General features: G+C 44.3%; 2 protein-coding genes across 3 annotated transcripts; both read right to left on the bottom strand.

The window, feature by feature from the left end:
• Nucleotides 1-1,021: 1,021 nt before the first annotated feature.
• LOC308135965 (armadillo repeat-containing protein 1-like) lies at nt 1,022-5,938 on the bottom strand. The gene is made up of 7 exons (XM_080504142.1): nt 5,823-5,938; nt 4,656-4,852; nt 4,478-4,569; nt 3,477-3,666; nt 2,609-2,725; nt 2,305-2,379; nt 1,022-1,307 (listed from the first exon to the last, which is right to left on the bottom strand). Exons 2-7 carry the CDS (start codon nt 4,815-4,817, stop codon nt 1,116-1,118), a joined length of 828 nt encoding a protein of 275 aa, XP_080360268.1. The 5' UTR covers nt 4,818-4,852; nt 5,823-5,938; the 3' UTR covers nt 1,022-1,115.
• A 4,581-nt stretch (nt 5,939-10,519) lies between these two features.
• Nucleotides 10,520-19,278, bottom strand: LOC308135973 (erythroferrone). 2 transcript variants are annotated; one of them, XM_080504152.1, is made up of 9 exons: nt 18,832-19,278; nt 16,584-16,700; nt 16,302-16,337; nt 14,857-14,971; nt 12,727-12,854; nt 12,473-12,584; nt 11,849-11,930; nt 11,056-11,134; nt 10,520-10,944 (listed from the first exon to the last, which is right to left on the bottom strand). In XM_080504152.1, the coding sequence occupies exons 1-9, from the start codon at nt 19,021-19,023 to the stop codon at nt 10,846-10,848; spliced, it is 960 nt and encodes a 319-aa protein (XP_080360278.1). In that variant the 5' UTR covers nt 19,024-19,278; the 3' UTR covers nt 10,520-10,845. The 2 variants fall into 2 exon arrangements, with proteins under 2 accessions (XP_080360278.1, XP_080360279.1); XM_080504153.1 differs by lacking the exon at nt 16,302-16,337.
• Between the last annotated feature and the right edge of the window lie 3,038 nt (nt 19,279-22,316).

Genomic DNA, 22,316 nt, shown 5'->3' with positions numbered 1-22,316 from the left:
AAAGTAACTTGGTCACACAGATACAAAGTATTAAAATTGAATTCTAAAAAAAACGGTTTGACCCTGGAGGAGTGAATCGAGGAGCCACACCTCCCACACTGTGGTTCAGACGACTGAATTGCTTTACTTAGAAGGAACATGTGCTCGTGACAACAAAAAGCGATCAGGCAGTCAGCTCGGTAGAATAGAGAGTGGCCTTATTTCCACAGTTTAGATAGTTGACCCTCTTGTGACAGTCTGGTCATTTGCAGTGAAATAACAAGTCACCTTCCTTTTCCCAGCATGCGATTGCTCCTTTGCCGTCGTTTAATCTTTCCTAAAGACTCCCCCGCATTCAACAAGCAGTTGCAAAGGCAAACAGCCAGGAGCCTTTACTTGCTTTGTGTTTGAACGGAGCCTGTGGAGCAGAGCTCCAACAGTGTGGGAACTGGTCACAATATCTGGGGAACATGTGGTTTGTGTTAAGACCTGAAACCCGATCTGGTGCCGATGGTTCGGCAGCAGCTTTTCTTTTCTTTGTTTTTCTAAAAAAAAAAAAAGGTTCAAACTATTGTCAGTCGTTTAACGTCAGTGCTGAAGCTTCAATGGCCACAATACAGGAGTGGAAGTTTCTTTAGACGCGCTGGGCCCATGGCGACGTCAGCAGGGGTGTTGGTGGGTCAGGGAAACGAAAGGCACAGTAAAGCGAGCCCTGAGGCCGCTTCAATAAATAATGAGAGGGTCAGAGGGTGAGAGGAGGAGGAGGAGGAGGAGGAGGAGGAGGAGGAGGAGGAGAGGGTGCCCTCTGCATTCCTGCTCACTGCCGTTTGTTCACGTTGCTGCAGCACACCTCCTGTCTGTTAAGACAATGTGGTTTGTAACCGATGGACTCCGGGGGTTGGGGGTTGGGGGATGGGGGGGGGGGGGGGGGATGGGGGGGGTGTTAAAGTGGTGCTGCAGAGCAATCCGCTTGTGCAGAGGTAGGGGAGCTGCTCTCTCATTGTCCTCGCCGCCGCTTCAGCGGTGCATTTTTGGCAGATTGTTGATTCAGTCGAGAGACATGGCGGGACGTTTAACAGAGGGATTATTGTGGGGGGGGGGGGGGGGGGGGGGGGGCTCGGCTCTGGGGGGGGGGGTCACCAATAGAACGAGCGGGACAGGAAGTTGGCGGCGGTGCCGAGCCAAGTGGCCCCGTCCTGGCCTGAACCCACGCGGGTCACCGCCTTGTCAGGCTCCTGAGACGGGCTCTCGTCCTCTGGCAGGTAGTCCGGCAGGTCCTCGTTCTGCTCCACCTCCACACCGCCGTCCTCTGGGAAAGGGATCAGAGCCTGTGGACACACACACACACACACACACACAGGGACAAGGCCACAGACACACACTGAAGGTTTAGGAAAGCGCTGATCCCAGTAAAGAGCTGCATGTGGCGTCCCACAGGGCAACTTTCTGTGTCCTCCAGTTTTTCATTCGTCATGAAATATTTACACATTTGCTGCAACTTAATAGCACCCGTTAGAAATACTTCAGCACATCAGGAAAAGCACAAAGTGTCTCCTTCTTCTTCTGATGATCAGAGCAAGGCCTGGCCACAACAACAGAACTAACAGACGCCACAGGCAAAAAGAAATTGAGTCACACTCACATGGGCAGCACACAAACACGCATATGTTCTTGAATAGTTTCTTAAATGACCAATTCCATCTTGTTTTCCTTCCTTTTTTAAATCACTATTCAGTCATGAATCTGACCCGATATGGAAATCTTGTGCAATTACTGTGCTCTTTAAGATTTCAATCAAGGGATTGTAATTTTTCTTGCATTGAAGCAATTCATTTCATTTGGCATAATTAGCCTTCCATAGATCTTCACTCATGAGCAGCTGCAGCTTCTACTGATGTTATTTAAACATTACTTCCACTCTGCTGCCCCCTTCTGGTCTTCAACATCATCTGAGCTCAGATTTCCTGATCCTTTTTGACAAAAGGAAAATCATCAAGGTAATTATATTGAGTACACTCGACGTCATGTCACCACGGCAGAGGTGAACCAGCTTCTGTCTCCTCAGATGTGGTGCCAGTGTCCAAGTCTCTCCGTGTCCCTCAGACACTTTTTAAACATGAGATAGTTGACGATAAGTGGGGCTCGGTCATTCAAATGATGGGAAACATTAAAAGTACCATAAAGACAACAGGACTGGATAAACTATCCTGAAAAACAGCCTCTGCCATGAAACAAACTTGAATCCTACACTTTTTTTTTTTTAAATGCAGTTTCAAAACTTTTCCGAGTCGTGGATGTTCATTCCTCCGCCAGAAACACACTGACCTCTTCTCCGTTCTCCGCTTTCACCACCTGCTGAGCCTTCATCACCTCAGTGGAAGCGATGGCAGACGCCAGAGCCTGAACACAGAAACACCATCACCCGGTCATCATTTGTACGTTCTGCTGTATTTATGAATCACGGGTCTTTATAGTTGTAAACAGAACAAGTCTTTTGCCACTTATTGAGTCCAGCTGTTTTTCCAGGAACTCTGGAAAACTTTTTATTTTTCCGCTCTGTCTGAGAGGTCACCAGTGATGACGGACGGCTGCGTCAGCCGCGCGGCATCAACGTGTGGCAAGGCCTCACCTCTGCCTTCAGATCTGATCGGATGCGGACGATACATCGCTTCACGGCCATTTGGAAGGTGAAGCTGATCACTCCTCTGATCTTCAGCAGGGCCTCCTCACACAGACTTCGGCGACTCTGTCGGGGGACGACACACGTTGGATTGAATATGCGATCATGTAAAAAGCATTTATTTTCAAGAACATCAACCTGCGAGGAGCACGGGTATTACCACTGTAGACCTCAGCAGGCGAGACACTTGTGTCCACGTCTATATGGGACTTGAAAGTTTTAAAGCCGTTTTAAAAAAATCTTTATTTATGTCGATATTTTCCTCGACTTTGTTCAAGTTTGAACGAGGAGTCAACAACAAAAACTTTACCTCGGCCCTGATCACTTGACAAAATACCAAGTGAAAACGCATCGATTTTGCATTTTCGTTTCAGAAAGGTTTCCCCGATTACGCGGCACCAGTTGACCAGATAAGTGAACCAGTTTGTGGAGTAAACAACATCCTAATAAGTTTCCCCATTTAGCCACGATGCGTCTCGTGTTACTCACGCTTCGCAGATATGTTAGCTCGTTCTACGTCCGTGCATTTATCACTGCTGCCACATTGAACAGACGCCACTATCGTTGACGTGACTCATCGACACGCATCATTACTCATCAGCGTAGTTACATCTGATATATCGATTAGCGGAATTTTTTTTATTCCATAATATCAGAATCAGCCCCAAAAATATCACTATCAAGCCCTGGTTAACGTACAATAAGCAAAAAGGTGTGATTTTTCTTAACATCGAGCTCTGAACCGTTACACAAAGAGCCCGACTGAGTAGTAACTGAGTGATAGAAAGAGATTTCAGGCCTCACAGCCGACACTCACCGAGTCATCCAGCCCGTCGATGTGGAGGATGACGGTCTTGGCTCGCTTGTTGGTGGAGCCCAGGAAGAACTGGGCCTTACGGCGGCTGCTCACGGTCTCCTCGGCCGGCTCGGACTCGCTGCTGCCCGACGCCTGAAGGAGCTCGTAGATCTCAGACGCCAAGAGCTTCGTCTCCCCGGGAGTCGTGGACCTGGATGACGAGAGAAGAGGCGAGATGAGAGCAGTCCACCGATACATTTCATCCCAATAACTTATTAAATCATACCCCTTCGCCATTAGTAAATAATACATGAAGGCACCATTATATTAAGGATAATTATCTATTGAAAAGGTGTGAATAAATTACATATTTTCAAGTATATATCCTATATATCACACGTAGAAAGAGTCACATCTGCTCACACAACTGAACAGCCATTGACCTCTCCATCTTAGGTTATCTCTTAAAGTGTAGCAATTTAAACAATTAAACTCCAACGTCTATAACATAGTTTCGTTTTTCTCTCCTTCTGAAAAGGAGGCGCATTATGACAGATTACGTCTGAACGATGTCTGTGCAGCGCAGCCACGGGCAAGTCACGGTTGTTTGTGTTTGTGTTTGTGAGTCCCACATCTCGCCAGAAGAACACCTGGTTCTCAGAGTGCTGGCGTACTGGAGGGTCCAAGGTTTTCTAAAAGTAGAATGGGATGCGGAGCTTTCAGCGCTCAGGCTCCTCTCATGTGGAACCGGCTCAGTTTCAGTTCAAGAGGCTGGCAGAGTCTCCACTTTTAAGGTTTAAAATAAATCTTACAGTCAGAGCTGCTTCAGGCCTCCTTGGACCACTTTCTAGTCAAGGTGTTGTAGGTTGAGACGGCTGGGAGACCGACACTCGCCATCTGTCACTGTTACATGTCTGATTCGAATTGGATAAACAACATAAGAAAGCTGTTGATACATGCAACATAAAACTGCAGATGCAGGTCATTCCAGTAAACCCTGTCCAGAGAAACGCCGCACTCACTTCTGCACGACGTTCTGGAGGCTCAGCATCATCCCCAACTCGCCCTTCAGCTTCTCCCGGTTCGCTCGGCATTCCGCCAGGTAGCGGATCGCCTGCAACGACAGCCGCGGTCTCAAGTCAGGCATGCCAAACGCTACGCGGCAAGCATTGCTGTGGGTGTGTCGGGGGCACAGCTCACCAGGAGGGCAGAGTAGACCACCTGAGGGTTGGGGTGGTCCAGGAAGAGTATGAGTCCTGGAAGGCAGCCCTGGTCCTGGACGATGGCCCGGCGGTTCATTGGGTCTGCGGCCAGGTCCCGCAGCTGGTTGACCACGGCCAGGGCGTCCGGCTCGGCGCTCATGATGGTGGACGGTCACTCACCCATGCAAGGACGGGCTGTCGGTGGTGGCAGCAACACACACACACACACACACACACACACACACACACACACACACACACACACACACACACACACACACACACACACACACACACACACACACACACACACACACACACACACACACACACACACACACACACACACGTAAGGATAACAAAGCAGTGGGTAAGGGCCACTGGGGCGCCACATTCTCGCTCTCTAACTACAGACCGACTGGAATGTTAATCTGTCACAGTAACTGAGTTTCACTGGACATGAATGACATCAGACCTCTGACCTGAGAGGAAGCCTCACTGTAAGCAGCAAACTGGAGTTTTGTTGCGTTTTTGAGCATCATACAAGTTTGACACGTTTGACACACCCAACGCGGACTGCAGCAGATCAAGCTCACAGAAGCAATACTTATAATTTGTGTGATTTGCCGTGGGCTGCAACGGAGATGTTCTAATACAACACATCCAGATCTGAGGGGGCAGGCGGATTGTTCATTATTAAATCAATAATATCTCCATAATCAGCCAAGGAAGTGTATCTGTGCATGACTAAACAGGAGCTGATAGCTTCTCAGAAAACCCACACACACAAATATTTCTCCACACTTTGCCTGAAGACCATCCGTCCCCTTCACTAGTTCTGTGCTCCAGAACACAAAGTCAAGGAGTTGGTTTTTACTACAACACTTTACCATCCAGGGTAAAAAGTCTTTTATTTAGGTGTTGAGACACAGGTGGGTGGCTGTAGGAGGTGTTGTCACCTGGGTCATCTCCTCCTGTCAGGTGTGTGTGTGTGTGTGTGTGTGTGTATAATACAAGAAAAAAAAACCTTGAATTAACTTGTCAACTTTAACAGGAGGGGGTGAGTCCTCGGGTGTAGTGTCACCCGTCCTTCCGCACTCGGGTGATGTATTTCGTATCAGAACATCTGCCTGCAGATGCTAACGCTAACAGCTAACAGCCTCACCTCTGTCGGTCACCGGCACCGAGCGTCTCCTTATCCACGTCAGGCCGACATGAGCTCCCGGTGCCCGGTAGCGAAGTCCCGACGGCGGGAGGACACGGAGCGGGGGGGGATTCGGGGGTTTATGTGCGCTCCTGCGGTGTTTACGACGGCTGTGCAGTCCAGCGCACAATGCTTCCTGTCGAAGGAGAGCACCCAGGGCGCGCACGTTTCAACACCGACGCTTGTGATTGGACGACGCGCGGCAACGAGATTATTCTGACCAATCAGCGGCGTCGTTGCTGCAGTTAAAGAGCCGCCGCCCGGGTGGTGATGATGATGCAGCATCAGTATGAAGAGCGGCTGGTCACGAAAGGGTTAAAGTGGATAAACACAATTTAATTAAGGGCATCAAATTTAACTTAATCAATGTTCTGTAACCGAAGACCATTTTCAGCCCCCCCCCCCCCCCCCCCCCCACTCTCATGATTGTTGAAATAAAACAACAAGATAATCATTGTATGCCAATGTTCTTTTTTTTTTTTTTTATTGCTTTCCACCTCAGCCCAGTACACTGAAATATGATCACGACTGAAAATAACACATTTAGTGTTAGTACTAATACGCAGTGAATATATTACCACATTGGAAGAAAATACAACAACACACAAAACACTAACATGGGATTTAAACATTTAAATTGTTGGAACACGCACACGTTATAGATAGCAATTGCTTCAGTGTTTATTTTTTTTAAATGTTGTAATACAAACAGCACATCCTGTAACCAAGGAGGAGCAACTTTGATAATCTGATCACCTTTCGGGCCTGTGACCGAACAACTTCACAAGTACTGCAGCTAATTTTAAGCAATGTCTGTAATTTAAATGTGCATTTATTTTTAGATTTAATAATTGAATCCTGTTGTATTTATTGTCACATGAAACGCAGAGGAGTTTTGCAGTTCAGTGTTCCTCCTGCAGAGGTCCGCACAGACCTGCCAGCATCACAAACATATTCTTCGTCTGCTATTGTTCAACTCCTCTGCAACCTTTATGACCAAAAGGATTTAAGCATTTTCATGAAGTTTATTTAATTACATTGTTAGCTTGAGTGGCAATTTTTTGAGATTCCCCCTCTTTTTTCATGGATTTTCCCATTTTAGCCATTTCGCTGTTTGATGGTTTTTCGGGTTTTTTTGTATATTTGTCATTTTTCAGGGTTTTGTGTTTTGTTTTTTTTGTAATTTTAATCATTTTAGTTTCACTGTTCGAGTTTGACAAAAAAAATTTCCAAGTTTTTAGCACAATCCATATGTCCTGTCTTTAGCCAGGAGATCAAACCAGTTTTGAAAATCAGTGTAGAATGAATATAACTAAATAAATGTGGACAAAATGCTTATTGAAAATAAGCTGAAATGAGAAGTGTTATTGGACATTTCACAGTATTTTTGCACCATTAAAAGTGACTACATGTTGAGATCGTCGTCATTTTTATTAGTAATTGTTTGGTTTTGTGTAAAGAAAATAAATGGAAATTTTCATTGTAGATACTCTACAACACAACAGAGGGGAAACCTTAAAATCTAAATGCAATGGTTATATATGACACTATTTCACTGATGAAATAGAATTTTAAAAGTTGGAACAGAGTTTTTGCTGATGAGAATATCGACAACTTCTACTGAAAGGGTTTCTTTTTGCCACCTTCGGGCAAATCTTACAGGTTACTCCAGAGAATTTGGTGTCTGTGCCTCCTGCTTACATACAAGTGAGAATCCGGGGTTTCGGGGTTCTTTCTATTAACAAGCTCCAGGTTTTCACCCCCTGAGTTGTTCATATAAGATACACGTGCCAAGTTCCCGCCTACAAGTTGACAGAAATGTGGGGCCATAAAGCTCGTCTAAGTGTTTGTAGCCGAGTCAAAAATTATCTTGTGACTTTCCAAACGTTGCCTTGGCTCCGATTTGAATGGATGTTTGACTTTGGCTTCGTCCGCAGCATATTCTGTTTTTGTTCACGATTTACACAACGTCCCAAGTTTTCGGGAATTGAGGCCGTAAATGTGTCAGATGTGATTGTGGCTGTGCTGTTGTTTAAAAATGTTACCGTCTACAAGTCTGCTCACATGAGCGTGTGTGCGTGTGTGTGTGTGTGTGTGTGTGTGTGTGTGTGTGTGTGTGTGTGTGTGTGTGTGTGTGTGTTTGTGTTTAATGAGCCGTTTTGTCAGCAGGGCCGTCATGCAGGCCTCATTATTCTGTCGACACGCCTTGTACGGTACCTGCGTGAGTGTGTTTGGCACGTGGCCAAGCGTAAGGCGCCACTTTATGAGTATGATGATCTCACCTCGACCCTCCTCCAAACACTGTGTGTATTCAGCACTTTGTGTGCGCGTGTGTGTGAGTGTGTGTGTGTCTGCAGTGAGCTCTGGCATGTTATCAACAGGAGAAAGTGTCTAGAAAGCCGCTGAAGTTGTACGTGCGTAAGAGCAGATGAAGTGTGTGTGTGTCTGCATGCTGCTTCCTTTGGTTCAGTGCAGGAATAAAACTGCAGCACTGTCTGCAAAATTCAGTTGAATTGCATGAGCCGAGTTGTAAGACATTTATGAAAAGAAGTATTTTAGGTTACGGTGAGCTCATCAGAAACCTCCCGTGGAGCAGAATGGCAGAAAGTTCCCTTGATCTTGATTTTCAGTATGAAATCGTATTTCTTCCTGTGTGGTCTTCGGTTTATCTAAGGTTTGCATGTTTACACTATGTCGTTTTTATGCCGTATTTTTTCTGCTCACAGTCTAAAATCGTTAGCTTGAGTTTAATTTGTAGAAATCAGAATTGACCATGGACAACCCACACAGGTCCCAGGCGCATGTGTTGGCAGGGATCTTCCATCCATATGGATGAAATGATTGAAAACACATTAAACTGACAACCACATTCATCGCTTCTTAATACGTGGTACTGTGGCTGCAGTTCCTCTTATGTCCACTAGGGAACACATCGAGAAACATAATTGTGTTCAAACAAATGGGAAGCCCGATTAACAGCCACTGGAGCTCTCTAAAAACCCCTTTACTCTGGTTTGAGTGTCTGAGGAGCTCTGGTGACATAATAAATACAAGTCAAATCCAAACTTGGGTTCTGGGTGGAAAAATAAATGTTTCGCTTGGCCTCCCACACATGCTTACTCCCCTGTCAGCGTGTCTGCCCGGTCTGGAGACGCTGTGGAAAAACTGACCCTACTTGTATATTTGAATTGAACTTTTTATATATATATAAAGTTGACCTGTTTAGGAACAATGATGCTTTTCTTCAAAGTCAACGCCCCCCAAGCAGCTTGTTTTTTACATGCCGCAGGCACAGAAATGCCAATTTTTCTTCTTGGGACACTTACAGATATTTTCCCCCTCAACTCAACCAATAATTTTCGATGTTTCTCTTTGTCTATTTTCCAGGTGTAAAAGCTAAAAATGGTTTGCGTTTCTCCTTCTTATAAGATCAAAGATATGTTATGTTTTACTGAAATTTGTGGTGGAAAGATCAAATAAGTAAATCTGAGCCCAAATCATCACTTTCTGATGGAAACTACTTGTAAGGGCCGAGTCTCTGAAAGGTTCAGACGTCGCACTTCTTGGTGTGTTGGTCTTTAAGTGGTAATGGTGACACTTTTGCATCGTTATCTTGAAGGTTCAATTCATCAGAATGTTTAACTATGCACCGAACAGATCAGGGCTGTTTACTATAGAGAGCTGACACATCGACTTTACTTCTACCGTAGATTATTCAGGTCCCCGAACTTCTCCCCTCCCCCACTGGAAAAACACATGACTCACCCCTTACCCCAACAACACCAAAACACAAAAACCCCACTGCTGCATACCGCCCTGTAAACATTTTCCTGCGAAAATCGGTCCAATGCCTTGAGTCGTTTTTGACAAGTCATTCAGCTTCTAGTGGCCAGAAGTGGTATTACAAGCCCTTGTAGCCCAAACGCTACCAGGAAACATCATTACGCATAATACTATTACACACACGATGTTCTGGTGTCGGTCATTTTACTTAAAACCTGAAAATTCACATTCATGCCCCTGTAAAGCAAAGGAAATCGGTAAATCACATCATGTTAACACTTGTTACACACTCACACAGATTGGCTAAACCCCCGATGACACTATATGGGGTTTGATTTCTGATTGGCTGTTTGGTGCAACACACTTTTTAAAAATTGAATCAAGCCAGGGAGAGAGAGGAGAGCCCACACTTTCCTCACACTTTGCTCTATGCTAATGGAAATGCAACCATTCCCAGGTGACACAAGACGCAAGAGGTGAACACAATTCACCGACAATAGACTGCCAACAGAACTGATGCAGAGAGTATCACACACATTCACAGCGGAGGGAAAGTGATACCAATTCACCCAAACACAAATCTCTATAGACAAATAGATAAAAGAGGGAGAGAAAAAATCTACGGATGGAACTGAATAAGGTAACCAACAATCCAGTCTGATCAGCCTTGTAATACCATTTTGTGCCACAAGATGATGCATTAAGTCAATTAGCAACAAAGCAAAAAGAATAGAAACAGTGACTCGCTGCTGCCACCCAGTGTCCACTGGTGGCATTACTTATAGGTTACACACTGTATCTGTAACCAAAAAGGAAGTAAATAAAAAAAAATAAATAATAATTTAGATGTGGAATTATGTTTCACACACAGTGGACACAATGAAGCTTTTTAATGGAGCAATAGGAAACAAGTTGAGGAAAGAAATGAAATAAAACAGCTCTGCACAGAGGAGAATAATTTGTCCTTGGACTTTGACGAGGATTGGCAGCACTCATGCCGTAGATTTAATGTCTTCACATGTCACGGTGCCACTTATTAACACAGATCTGGCTTCCTTCAGTCCCAGGCCATCGGGCCACGCTGTCTGTCAGGTCCCTGTGTGACCGTGTCTTCGTCCTGGCCGCTGTGTTTTCGGATCCTCGTCGGTAAACAACACAGTTCAGTCAGACAGGAGAGAAATCCCAGCAGGACAGGATGCGGTCAGATTCCAAGAAGTATCCCGGAGAACAGAGAGTCTGGCAGCACACTGATGGCCGAGCCGGTGGCATTGTCCACAAACACAGACACGTACTCCCCCACCTACAAAACGCACAAACATTTAGCGTCAAGGAATGCAAAAAAAGGGGAAAAAAATTAAGAATGTAAAATGACTTCTGTGGTTTTGTTGTGTTTTTTTTTTTCTTCTCCTACCTGCAGGTAAAGTGTTCCTGTCAGTAAGATGCTGAACGTTCCACCTGCAGCAGCCACACCCATAACCGACTCCACAGATCTGACACACACAAACACACACAGACAAGATGTGTTACAGAAAGTAAATTAATTCAATAATCACTCTAATTCCTGGACCCACTAATATTCTAAGCACGTAAATACATTCTAAATGCGGGTAGAACTGATGAAGAAGCAAAGTTTGTATCTGGTAGATAATCATTGTATGGCAACGATGGTTCTTGGTGATTAATCTTGTACTTCTGGAAGGTTTATTTCCATTTTAAATGGTGCCACGTTTGGAAGAAACGTGTGATTGTGTGATAGGTTGCCAGATTTCCTCAGTTTGCTTTTGCTCCGGAAGCTGAAGATCATGGATCTTGGGACGGCATTTTGTAAAGGACTGGAGAAGTTTAAGCTCAACTAAACTAAATCAAGCTTCATAAATTGCAGGATGTAGGAGACGGGCCACGAAGTGGAATCCCAACAAGAAAACCCCATGAAGATAACACCATTTAAACGCATTTGGGAAACATAGACCATCAAAACTATGATAGACATGGAAGATAGAAGCTCTCTAATCTCTCTACAGAACGCCTGTGACTGTCATACCTTTTGCACTAACCACACTTTTATCTTCATATTCTGATTTCTTCTCAAAAACGAATGAAATGAAAGAAGGCACGCTGGGAACCCTGCAGGGTTTACCTGGAGTTAGTGTCAGTAGGTCGAAATCAGACTGACTCAAGCCGTGAACAGAGGTAGAGATACTCACAGATTACTCTGACAGAGCGACTCGATGCAGATCGCTGCTCTCACGCTGTCTCTGAGCCGGACCTGCACTCTGTCGCCAGACTCTGAATCACAAACACAATAAATACATTAAAAACCACAAAAAACCTCAATACAATTTAACGTGAATCACAGCAACTTTTCCACACTTTTCTGTGGATCTGTGTTCTTTTTCTCAGCATTGAGAGTCATCCAGTGAATTTTATTTTGAAGTGGATTGCGAGCTGAGTTGGCCCAATACACCGCATTCACTTCCTAATGCAACTCTTGGAGATTATAATGCTAATAAGCATTAAGATAAAAAAGAATAATAAGCAATACATCAACAGCTCTGAAGTTGTCTTTTAATGGAATAAGTAGGTTCATACTGATTCTTATTACATAAAAAAAAATGGTTTTATGAAGAAAAAATTAAGAAAAGTAGATCTTGAAATATTCTTTAACAACAACCGAGTGTTGGAGTACTTTATTACCAAACATGTCCACGAGTGAACCGTAGAGCGTTAAAGGAATCGGTGCGTTTCTCCTCAGAGAGGATGTACTGTGGCGACGGACCAGAGGAGTCGTGTGTTGGTTGTGAAGCTGGACTCAGACTGAACACACTGACCTATCAGCAGGCTGGCGGTCAGCTGGTAGAAGCCGGACACCGGCGCAGAGTATCGGCCGGTGCTGCTGTTGAAGCTGTGACCCCTCTGGAGGCTCCGCTCAGAGTCCGAGGGCTGCGGGGGGGGGGGGGGGGGGGGTCAGAGGTCAAATACATGAAAGCCAGCCAAACACAATTAAAGCTCAAAGTGTAAGAGGTTATTTTCACTATCGGTCCTAAATGCAATGGTAAGACACCTTTAACGCCGCCCTCCTCACCTTGCTGAACGGCTGCAGCTCCAGCAGACTGCGGCGAGGGATCGTGACGGCCTGCAGGAGGCGGCTGAGGAAGGAGGTGGAGACGCGAGGGGGCTGATCGCACTGCAGGCACACGCCTCCTGCCATGTCTGAGAGGGAGGAACAGCGCGGCGGCAGAGGAAAAGCAGTCAGTCGTGAAGACAGAGAGGAGGTGTGTGTGTTTGATTCTAATCTCTGCTTGTTAAAAAGTTTGAATTGTTTAAAAAGTTTGTTTACGTGAGCAGAGAACAGCCATAAAAATGGTTTGTTATTGAAGTCACAGCATCAAAGTTTCACAGAGGACATTTTCCCCCAGGATTAATGAAGTGAGCCCTCGAAAAACACCAACATTTAATTTTTGAATTTGAATGTTATGTTTCTGTTTGTCTTCTTGCCATGGCTAAAACATATTTTTTTATTTATCTTCAAAATAAAATACACAAAAAAAACACACAAAAAACATACTTGAGTAAAAGTAAAATTACAGGGATTCAAAAACAACTTTAAAAAAGCACAAGTACACAAAAAAACTCCTCAATTACAGTAATGTGAGTAAATTGTTAAATCGATATCGAATGGGAAATTTCCAGATCCCAGTGGACACAAACCTTCATTCTGTACTGCTGATGGTTTAAATGTGTCCAAAAAAAAAAGAAGTAATTAATCATGATTAATCAGGACGATGGATTAATCTGCATTGATGCGTTTAACATTAGCAGCCCCACAATAAATAAAAATCACACTTTTCCCACTTAAAGACCCTTTAAAATCACAGGATCAGATTGAAACAAATATTAACGCAACAACATAATCTTGGAAATAAATATTGGAGGTATTTTTATTGTGCTGTGCAAGACTGCTTGTTTTGTACATCATCCTGCCACCAGGGGGCACTGTGTGCTGTCAGTCCTGCTGCGAAGCCCGTGATACCTGTATCTGTGAGTAATTGAATATTTCTACTATTTCCGTTGACGTATGAAGTCAAAACTGCTTCAACTGTTTTAGCTTGTGCTTCTATTAACAACAAATAAACAAAAACACGGTTTGACAGACCATTACAGGGTAAAAACAACCACACACACGCTCACACTCACACACAGGAGGAAACCTGACGCATGCACAGGCAGAACATGCAAACTCCACACGGAAAGCACACCGAGCGCTAAACCATTACAGCGCTCTGCAGCCCGCACACCACCGATAAACAGTCAAAGAGCTTCTCATAAATGCACCTATTATCTCTCCTTTCCTGTCACGTGAACGTGTGTGAACGCATCCTCAGGCCGACGCAGACGTAGATACAGAAACTTGTTTTCCACCGCCGCTGCTTTTCATGCACCAGTGGCTGATAAGCAACTGTAAAACATTATGATTGGCCTCTTGTTGTTGTTGCTAAGGTAGAGCGAAGGCGTGCGCTTTGAAAACAGGCTCGTAAAAAATGGCCCTCTCATGTCGTTCTGCATGGCGGGTATGATCAGTCACTGACCGCCGCAATCAGATAACATACCAGGTCATAATTATATAAACACCACTGAAAGGTAGACACACACACACACACACACACACACACACACACACACACACACACACACACACACACACACACACACACACACACACACACACACACACACACACGGAGGGAGTGTGGTTAAGAAAAACTACCAACAACCATGAATAACACACACACATACACGTGCGCACACACACACACACACACACAGATTCACGGAAAGTAACAAAGACACACCATCAGTCAGCAGGAATGTCAGGAATCCTGCAGCCGAGCCAAGTCACATCCACGCTCCACAAAATTACCCCTATTAAGGACTCAGACAGCGTGCCTCCACACACACACACACACACACACGCACACACACACACACACACACACACACACACACACGACAGAGAATTTATATAAGCTATGTAGAGAAAGTGAAAAAAGTGAAGCTGCTCAGATGATGTGAAAACAGTCAGTGACTGGAGCGCAACATGTTGTTGTTGTTAATATCCGTGTCAACACGTCATTGCTTGTTTTTTTTCCCGTCTAATGAGCCGTGACAGGGTGTCTGCGGCTCCTTCGCCCCCGGTCTGACGCCGGGTTCTCACCTCTCAGCTTGAGCTGCAGCTCCTGGATCAGGCCCTGCTGTTGGGGCAGGAGGGGAGCAGGGGGACCCGGGGGCCCCTGAGGGCCCGGGGGGCCTGGAGGACCGGGCAGACCGTGCTGCGAAGGCACAACACAACAGCTTAGAGTTACTCGTACCCCTGACTGAGTTTTATGTTTGTGTCTATGGTCGTCTGGTTGACTTGACTGATTCCAAAACTTTCATAGGGAAAAAAAAATAAAAAAAATAACTTGATTGTGTTTATACAACAACATTTCAGTAGAAAACGCATTGTTTTTGCATTTTTGTGTCAGAAAATGTTTGTATTTGCGACATTTTGATGGAAATGGCAGAAACACTGAAATTAATGTCGTTTTCATGCTGGGCCACTAGGGGGTGCTGATGTTTGTTTTTGTGATAAAAACCATTCCCACCGAGAACCAGACGCTAAAAACACTGGTGGATTGTTAATACCGGGACTTTCAACGACTGAGTCCCGATGGACCAGCAGATGGACTTGAAGAGAGTGCGCTTGTTTGCCCCACTGTGTGCTCAGCACTGCCCCCTACACCCGAGGCAAAGATAATGATGCCTGTTTTTTTTAATTGTGGTTTAATTCAAATCAAAGTTAATATTTATAATGATTCACATGGAATATATTACTTATTCTTTGGAAAGTGAGGACATATTCATACATACAGAAGTTGTCCAGTGATCACATGTTCAAACTGGCTTATTACCTTTAACTGGACATTATGGACTTTACTTGTTTTTTTTGTGTTCAAAAACAAGTTTACTTGTTTTTTTGTTGATCTTTTCTGCTCTATTCTCTTCAAATAAAATGTATTATTATTATTATTATTATTATTCTTATTATTCTTCAATGACATGAACTCAACCACAAGTTTTTGTGAGCTTCAGCGACCTGAGAGAAAGCAGAGTTTCACCGATTCCCTTTTTTCTTCATTATTTGACAAATTGTTTATGATTTTGACAATTAACATCATTTAAATGATTGACACCATGCAGAAATTAAGCTTGTACCACAAACGACCTCACAAATATTTAAAATACAATCTTTCATGTCATGATGAGAAATGAGAGCATTTCGCTGCATGTCCCTGCTATAGAAATGTTTCATTCAATTCTCATTTATTCACCAGAATAAATCGTATATAAATCAGTTGTTATGTACGGTATGAGGAAGAAAAATCCAAACTGATATCATAGTAGGATGGATGAATGGATGGATGGATGGATGGATGGATGGATGGATGGATGGATTTCTCAAAACAGCAGCCAAATATGAAAGGAAAAAGTTGCATCGCCCTCTTCAAAGGTGTCCCAAACATTTCTATTATGTGCATTAATTATTAAGTCGCTCCATTGTCAGGCGTCTGCAAGTCAAAATACAAAATGTCTGCAGATAGACGTGATCGGCTCGCTCACCTTCGTTACATTCCAGGCGGGGTTTTCTGACTGAAACTGCAGAGACACAATATGTTTGCATGACGGTCTGAGCCAGATGTCTAATTACCCAGGTCTTGAGACTAACACTGAAGGTACGATCTACCAAAATGTCAGTAATGTTGCTATAACATTCAACCTGTCCTGCAGAGTTCTGACAGTTTCACTTGTTTCTCGCTGCCAAACGCCTTTCAGACATCACAGTTACTCACTGCGCCGTCGGAGTGACACGAACCTAAGTGTCAAGGTGGAGGTGTGTCTGACCTTGGAGCTCCTGCGGGTCCCTTTGCTCCTGCGGTTGTCCCCTTTGTTGGAGTTTCTCCTGAAGATGAGCCAGGAGCTGAGAGGGGACACTCTGGACATGTCGGAGGACGACGGGTCCTGCAGGGACACACACACACATACACACACACACACACAACGCCCGACTGTTATTAGTTGGGATTATGCAGCTCGGAAACAATTGGGAGATCTAGTTCTCAGATACACCGATGAATGAGAACCATAATTTCAAGCTGCGTGTAGAAATAGTGGCTGTGCTGATGATTCAGTTAAACGCTGAAACTGAAAGCGCTGGACGGGTTGTGATTATTGCTCTACAGATAAACACACTAGCGCTCAAACACGGTCCGACAAGGGCCTTTTGTGACACTATTGGTCGTGTGTCTTGGGAGAAGCTTCGCTCTTCATCACTTCATGAGTCTCATGAGGCCCGACGTTGATATTTGTGGACGTCGGCTTAAGCGGCCTCAGAGTTGGCGTGTTCTCCGTTGCATATTGGACGAAGCTGTATTGGAGGTGGGCGGAACTGACAGGGTTTGTCAAGGTGGAAACAAAGTGGAGATTCAATGCAGCATCAGAATGAGGTAATAAGAGTATCAGGAGGAGATTATTTAAACAAAGAACGTGAAGTTCCGGCGAATATCTACTAATGAGGTGAAGCTGAGCTGATTTTCATTTTTAAACCTGAAGAATAAAGGAAAAAAAATAACAACAATTTTTTTTTTTTTTTTTTTTTAAACCAGAAATGGAAATCCGGCATAAAGCGTGTGGACTCAGTCCTCCCCCTGCTGGAAAGTGTTTAAACCTGCAAGGCAAGTGTTTTACATCAACACATTTGTCATTATCTCCTCCACTGCCAATGCAAATTTTGAGTAATTGCACTAATCGCTGCACTTATGGGCATGTTGGGCCGACACTGGGGTGTGGTTTGGGATGCATCCGTGGCGCATTGCCATCATCCGGCAGCGATAAAACCAGTGCGTGAGCAACTACATGAGTCATTTATGTGTCATGCAATGGCCGTCCTTTATACTAAAGCGGCATTTATGTGACATTTTCAAGTGAAAATGCAAAACTCTCGTTGTTTTTCGGATGCCCGTTTACCCCGACAACGGCGCTCGGAGCCACTCAAAATGCAAGTTTTCCAAAACGCTCCAACTCCGTCTCCATGACAAAGGGGGAAAACGCAACTTAATTGAACATGCAGCTGCTGCACATGCGCACCACGGCCGAAGTAAATAGTTCTTTTGCATGCATGCAAATAGATAGACAATAATAATGGTCGTCCTCCAAAGTGTCATGTCTCCCGGTCCATATTGTCCCGGGACCTTTATAGGTCGTTTCATTAGTTGAGAGTCAGCCGGAATCGCAATCTGACTTCGTTGTCTGTTCGCAATATTAACTCAAAATATTCTCTCCACAAGGAAACGCCTCCGCCCTGCTTCCTTTTATGCCTTTTATCGAAAAATCTGCTTTTTACTCAGTTGTACACAGTTTAAATCTATTTTAACCAGTATTTTAACAAAGTTTTAACAAAAATCAACTTAGTGCCTCTTGTCTTTTTCCTTTTTATCCAACTTTAAATACACATTTCTAAATTGATTTATTCCATTAAATATCAACGTATTTTACACAGAGCTACAATACAAACTATATCTGTGTACTCCCATTTTTACTGCGTATTGTTCTCTGCCTGCATGTGTGTGTGGCATCATAACAAAAAACAAACAACAGCGCCAACTCATGGCCTGGCATGCCAATTACATAGTTAATTACAATACGTTTTCACTGGAAACGTAGCTAAAAAGGGCCTGAGCTCCATCACTCATGTACATCTATTTCTTCCTGCCTTCTCTTCTACCGACAGTAAATCTACACTCACGTTCACACTTTGTCCAGGCAAAATCACGTCCAGCTCCTAAAAGGTAACGAAATATTCGCCTCTTCTCAACCATACATAAAAAGTCCTATATGATGAATTAATTCACACAAAAAGAGGAAAACTAGACGTTGGCTTGACAGAATAAACTTTAATGTGTTGTTCCTCTTAGTCAATAAGCCAAAGGATGAACAAACGTCTCTTTCTTAAATCAACAATAAAAACTGGCTGTTGGATGATGAACTCTGGAAGTACTTTACTCTTTAGGGAGCAGGACAGGTATTCTTTATGCTACAGTTTAAAAAGTAAATAAAAAATCATGAACAAATTGTGAGTCTTCGTCATTCTCACCAGAATCTCTGTGCTGACGGACTCGTCCTCGTCCATCATCTCCTGACTCTCCTCACTGTCCACATCATCAACGTTCGCTGCGTCCATCATCACCATCATCATCATCATCAGTCCCAGCAGAGCGGGGAGCAGCGGCAGCAGCCCCCCCGCCCCGCCGGGGGGGCCCCGTCTGGAGGACGACCGGGCCGGCATGCTGGCTGTGGCGGCGGGTGGAACCCAGAGGAGACGGACGCTTTCAAGGCCTTTGCAGACCCTAGGCTGTTCCCATGATGCACCTCTGTGGTTCAGCCTCTCGGGATCTGCGTCGGGTTCCGACTCTCTGAGGTTCTTCACTTCATTTTCCACTGAGTCAAAGTTGGGCTTCTGTCACATAAATAATGTGGAGGCTCCCAGTCAGCTCGTGAGGAAACTTTTCCTCAGTGGGTGGTTGACTGCCCCCTCCTCCTCCTCCTCCTCCCCCTCCTATCCTCCTCCTCCTCCACCTCCTCCTGTAGTACTACTTTTTTCCAGCTCTCCAGCTCCTGCCAATTTTCCTCCCTCGCTCTGGCTGCAGATGAGCGAACGGCGACTCCTCCAGCGAGCTGCTTCTCCTCCCTGATCCTCCTTCACTCTGCTCTGCTCCTCTCTGCTCCACCCGCTTTTTATCTGCACCCCCCCCCCTGCTCCGACTCCTCCTCTGCTCCACCAGCTCCTCCCACACCTCCTTCCCTCTCCCTATCTCTCCATCCATCTGAGGCTGTCACTCCATCTGTCTGCAGTCTTTCCCTCAGTGTCTCCCCAGCGTCCGTCTGTCTCCCTCTTACTCTTTTAGATCTTGTCTCCCACCGTTAGTCTTTCTTTGCCTCCAGACTTTGTTTTTGTCTCTCTGCTCCTCCTCCTCTTCCTCCTCCTCCCCCAGCTACAAGAAACACCTGAAACATATTTCATTACAATCGTTAGTTACTTGTTTAAAACATAGTGAAGTGAATTTGTTAGTAGCTGAAAAATCTGTCCTAACAATGTGCATATTGGTGTAGTTAAAAAAAATTACATTTTCTGATACATCAGCTGAGCTTTCGCTCAAGTTCAACTCAAGTTACATCAGCGGGAGGAAGATGCTCCATAATCTGGATGTAAGGTTACATCAGCCAGTGGGAGGAAGAGTCTCTCTCTTCTGCTGCTTATTCCGATGCTTCACTGTCAGAACCAGCATGACCTTTCAAAAGCAGGTCAACACGCGTCAATGGAGGTTTTCCATCCACATCTTTCCATAGTCCTCCCTCAGACTCACTTGGATGGACATTAACGATTTCACACTTGGAAAGTCTCCACTAGAGCTGCAGTTTTAGCCAACTGTGAGTCCAAAATGTCCACTTGCTGCGTAATAAGGAGGAAAAACAAAGCAGAGATAGCACCAATCAGGGGCGGAGCTTAGGAATATGATGGGGGGCTGGAGGCCAATTTGGTAAAGGAGAGGAGCGAATCACAGGTGTGACAAACGGAGGCTGATCACAGGAAACGCCTCAAAACTAAAAACAGGAAGTACAAGGGAAATAACTGATGGCTGATGACTGTGTAAACTGATATCAGCTGGTAGAACTGATATCGACTAGTAGAACTGATATCGACTGGTAGAACTGATATCGACTGGTAGAACTGATATCGACTAGTGGAACTGATATCAGCTGGTAGAACTGATATCGACTAGTAGAACTGATATCAGCTGGTAGAACTGATATCGACTGGTAGAACTGATATCGACTGGTAGAACTGATATCGACTAGTGGAACTGATATCAGCTGGTAGAACTGATATCGACTAGTAGAACTGATATCAGCTGGTAGAACTGATATCGACTGGTAGAACTGATATCGACTGGTAGAACTGATATCGACTGGTAGAACTGATATCGACTGGTAGATCTGATATAGATTAGTAGAACTGATATCGACTGGTAGAACTGATATCGAGTAGTAGAACTGATATCGACTAGTAGAACTGATATCGACTGGTAGAACTGATATCGACTGGTAGATCTGATATAGATTAGTAGAACTGATATCGACTGGTAGAACTGATATCGAGTAGTAGAACTGATATCGACTGGTAGAACTGATATCAACTGGTAGAACTGATATCGACTAGTAGAACTGATATCGACTAGTAGAAGCGCTCACTGTGTTGAAATACCTCCCAGGTTGGTCTCAATGTCACTGCAGGCCAATTAGATAAAATCCAGTGTCTACATAGTCAGACAAGTCAAAGTCAGGCCTGCGTGTTTCTAAGATAACTGTACATTGACTTGCTCATGCAGTTCCACGCGTGTCACATGTGTTGACTGGTGTGTTTTCGGCAGCGTGCGGCCTTCCAGATCATCCGCAGGTCAGTACAGTAGCTGTGAGGGTCGGCGGCGTCTCGTATTGACAGGATTAATGGTGCAGTTGAGTTGAGCGGATGTTTGGAGGCGGAGAGGCGCCCTCCCTTTGCAGATAAGGTGGGTGTGGACGTCACTCACACAGAATGATGAAAGGCGGCTCGGTTGTTGCCGTGCGTGATGAAACAGTGACGACCGTTTCCTCTCAATCTGACCAACACTGATAGACACACACACACATGCACACACACGTCTGCATTATTACATCACTCATCTTTCATCATGTCAGCACGAAGATGAAAACCACCGTGTGAAAAGACAAAGTTCGAGGAAGGCTGGATTCTTGAAATTCCTCAAGGAAGAGACAGTTGAGCTCCTCACAGGACGGAGTCCTACAAACCCCGTTTGTTCTGCTCAGCGTGGCGGATCAGGACGCAATGCGGACCGGCTTGCTCTAGAATTAACCGGCTGTGTTCTGCGGAAAGCAAGAACTTGACACACAACACTGATCTTTGAAATGCCATTATTTGTAATAATCGTCTATGCAAAAAAAAACAACCTCTAAACAAATAAGCAAAAAACAACAGAAAAAGTTAGAACTTGACTGCAGAAGTCAGTTACAGTCTAGATTTGAGTGAAAGCTTAGGATGACTGAGAGAAAAGTAAAGATAGTTAAAAGTAAAAGTGCTGATTCAGCTGGGTTTTTTTTTATCAAATAGAAATCAGGAAATTACAACATTCCAAAGTAAAAATTATTACTATTATTATTCATTTTTAAGCATCTCGAAACATTTTAGTGTCTGCATACAAAATATCCTGTATATTATGTATTTTATTGTATTTTTTTTATGTATAATATTATGTATTCCTGTCGATGATAAACACACGTTTTTTCCCCCCACTTTCAGGTGTACAGTATTCATGATGTAGAGGGGCATTAATATAATTTAATGCTCTCATTTTATCGGTATTGTCTCTCTTAGTCTGCATTTGTTTATATTTACAACAGAAATTTTTCTTTCTTTCAATATATCACTCAATAAATATTCGTAGCAGACGTGATTGACGGCGACCCAACCAGAGCTTCATCACTGTTTTTTTTAATCAATGATGATTTTAGTTGTTTTTATAT

This window comes from Blennius ocellaris (genome assembly GCF_963422515.1).
Source record: "Blennius ocellaris genome assembly, chromosome: 10".
NCBI lineage: Eukaryota > Metazoa > Chordata > Actinopteri > Blenniiformes > Blenniidae > Blennius > Blennius ocellaris.
The sequence above is the reverse complement of the archived record's forward strand: the minus strand, read 5'-3'. Positions and strand labels throughout refer to the sequence as shown.

Bases quoted from the DNA above. Each gene is read 5' to 3' on its own strand.
- LOC308135965 (XM_080504142.1), bottom strand. From the start codon at position 4,817: ATGAGCGCCGAGCCGGACGCCCTGGCCGTGGTCAACCAGCTGCGGGAC. The intron at 4,570-4,655 runs GTGAGCTGTGCC...CTGTCGTTGCAG, and splicing joins TGGTCTACTCTGCCCTCCTG to GCGATCCGCTACCTGGCGGA. The intron at 2,380-2,608 runs GTGAGGCCTTGC...TTCTGTGTTCAG, and splicing joins GATCAGATCTGAAGGCAGAG to GCTCTGGCGTCTGCCATCGC.
- LOC308135973 (XM_080504152.1), bottom strand. From the start codon at position 19,023: ATGCCGGCCCGGTCGTCCTCCAGACGGGGCCCCCCCGGCGGGGCGGGG. The intron at 16,338-16,583 runs GTCAGACACACC...GTGTCTCTGCAG, and splicing joins GGACCCGCAGGAGCTCCAAG to TTTCAGTCAGAAAACCCCGC. The intron at 11,135-11,848 runs GTGAGTATCTCT...TGTGTGTGTCAG, and splicing joins TCGCTCTGTCAGAGTAATCT to ATCTGTGGAGTCGGTTATGG.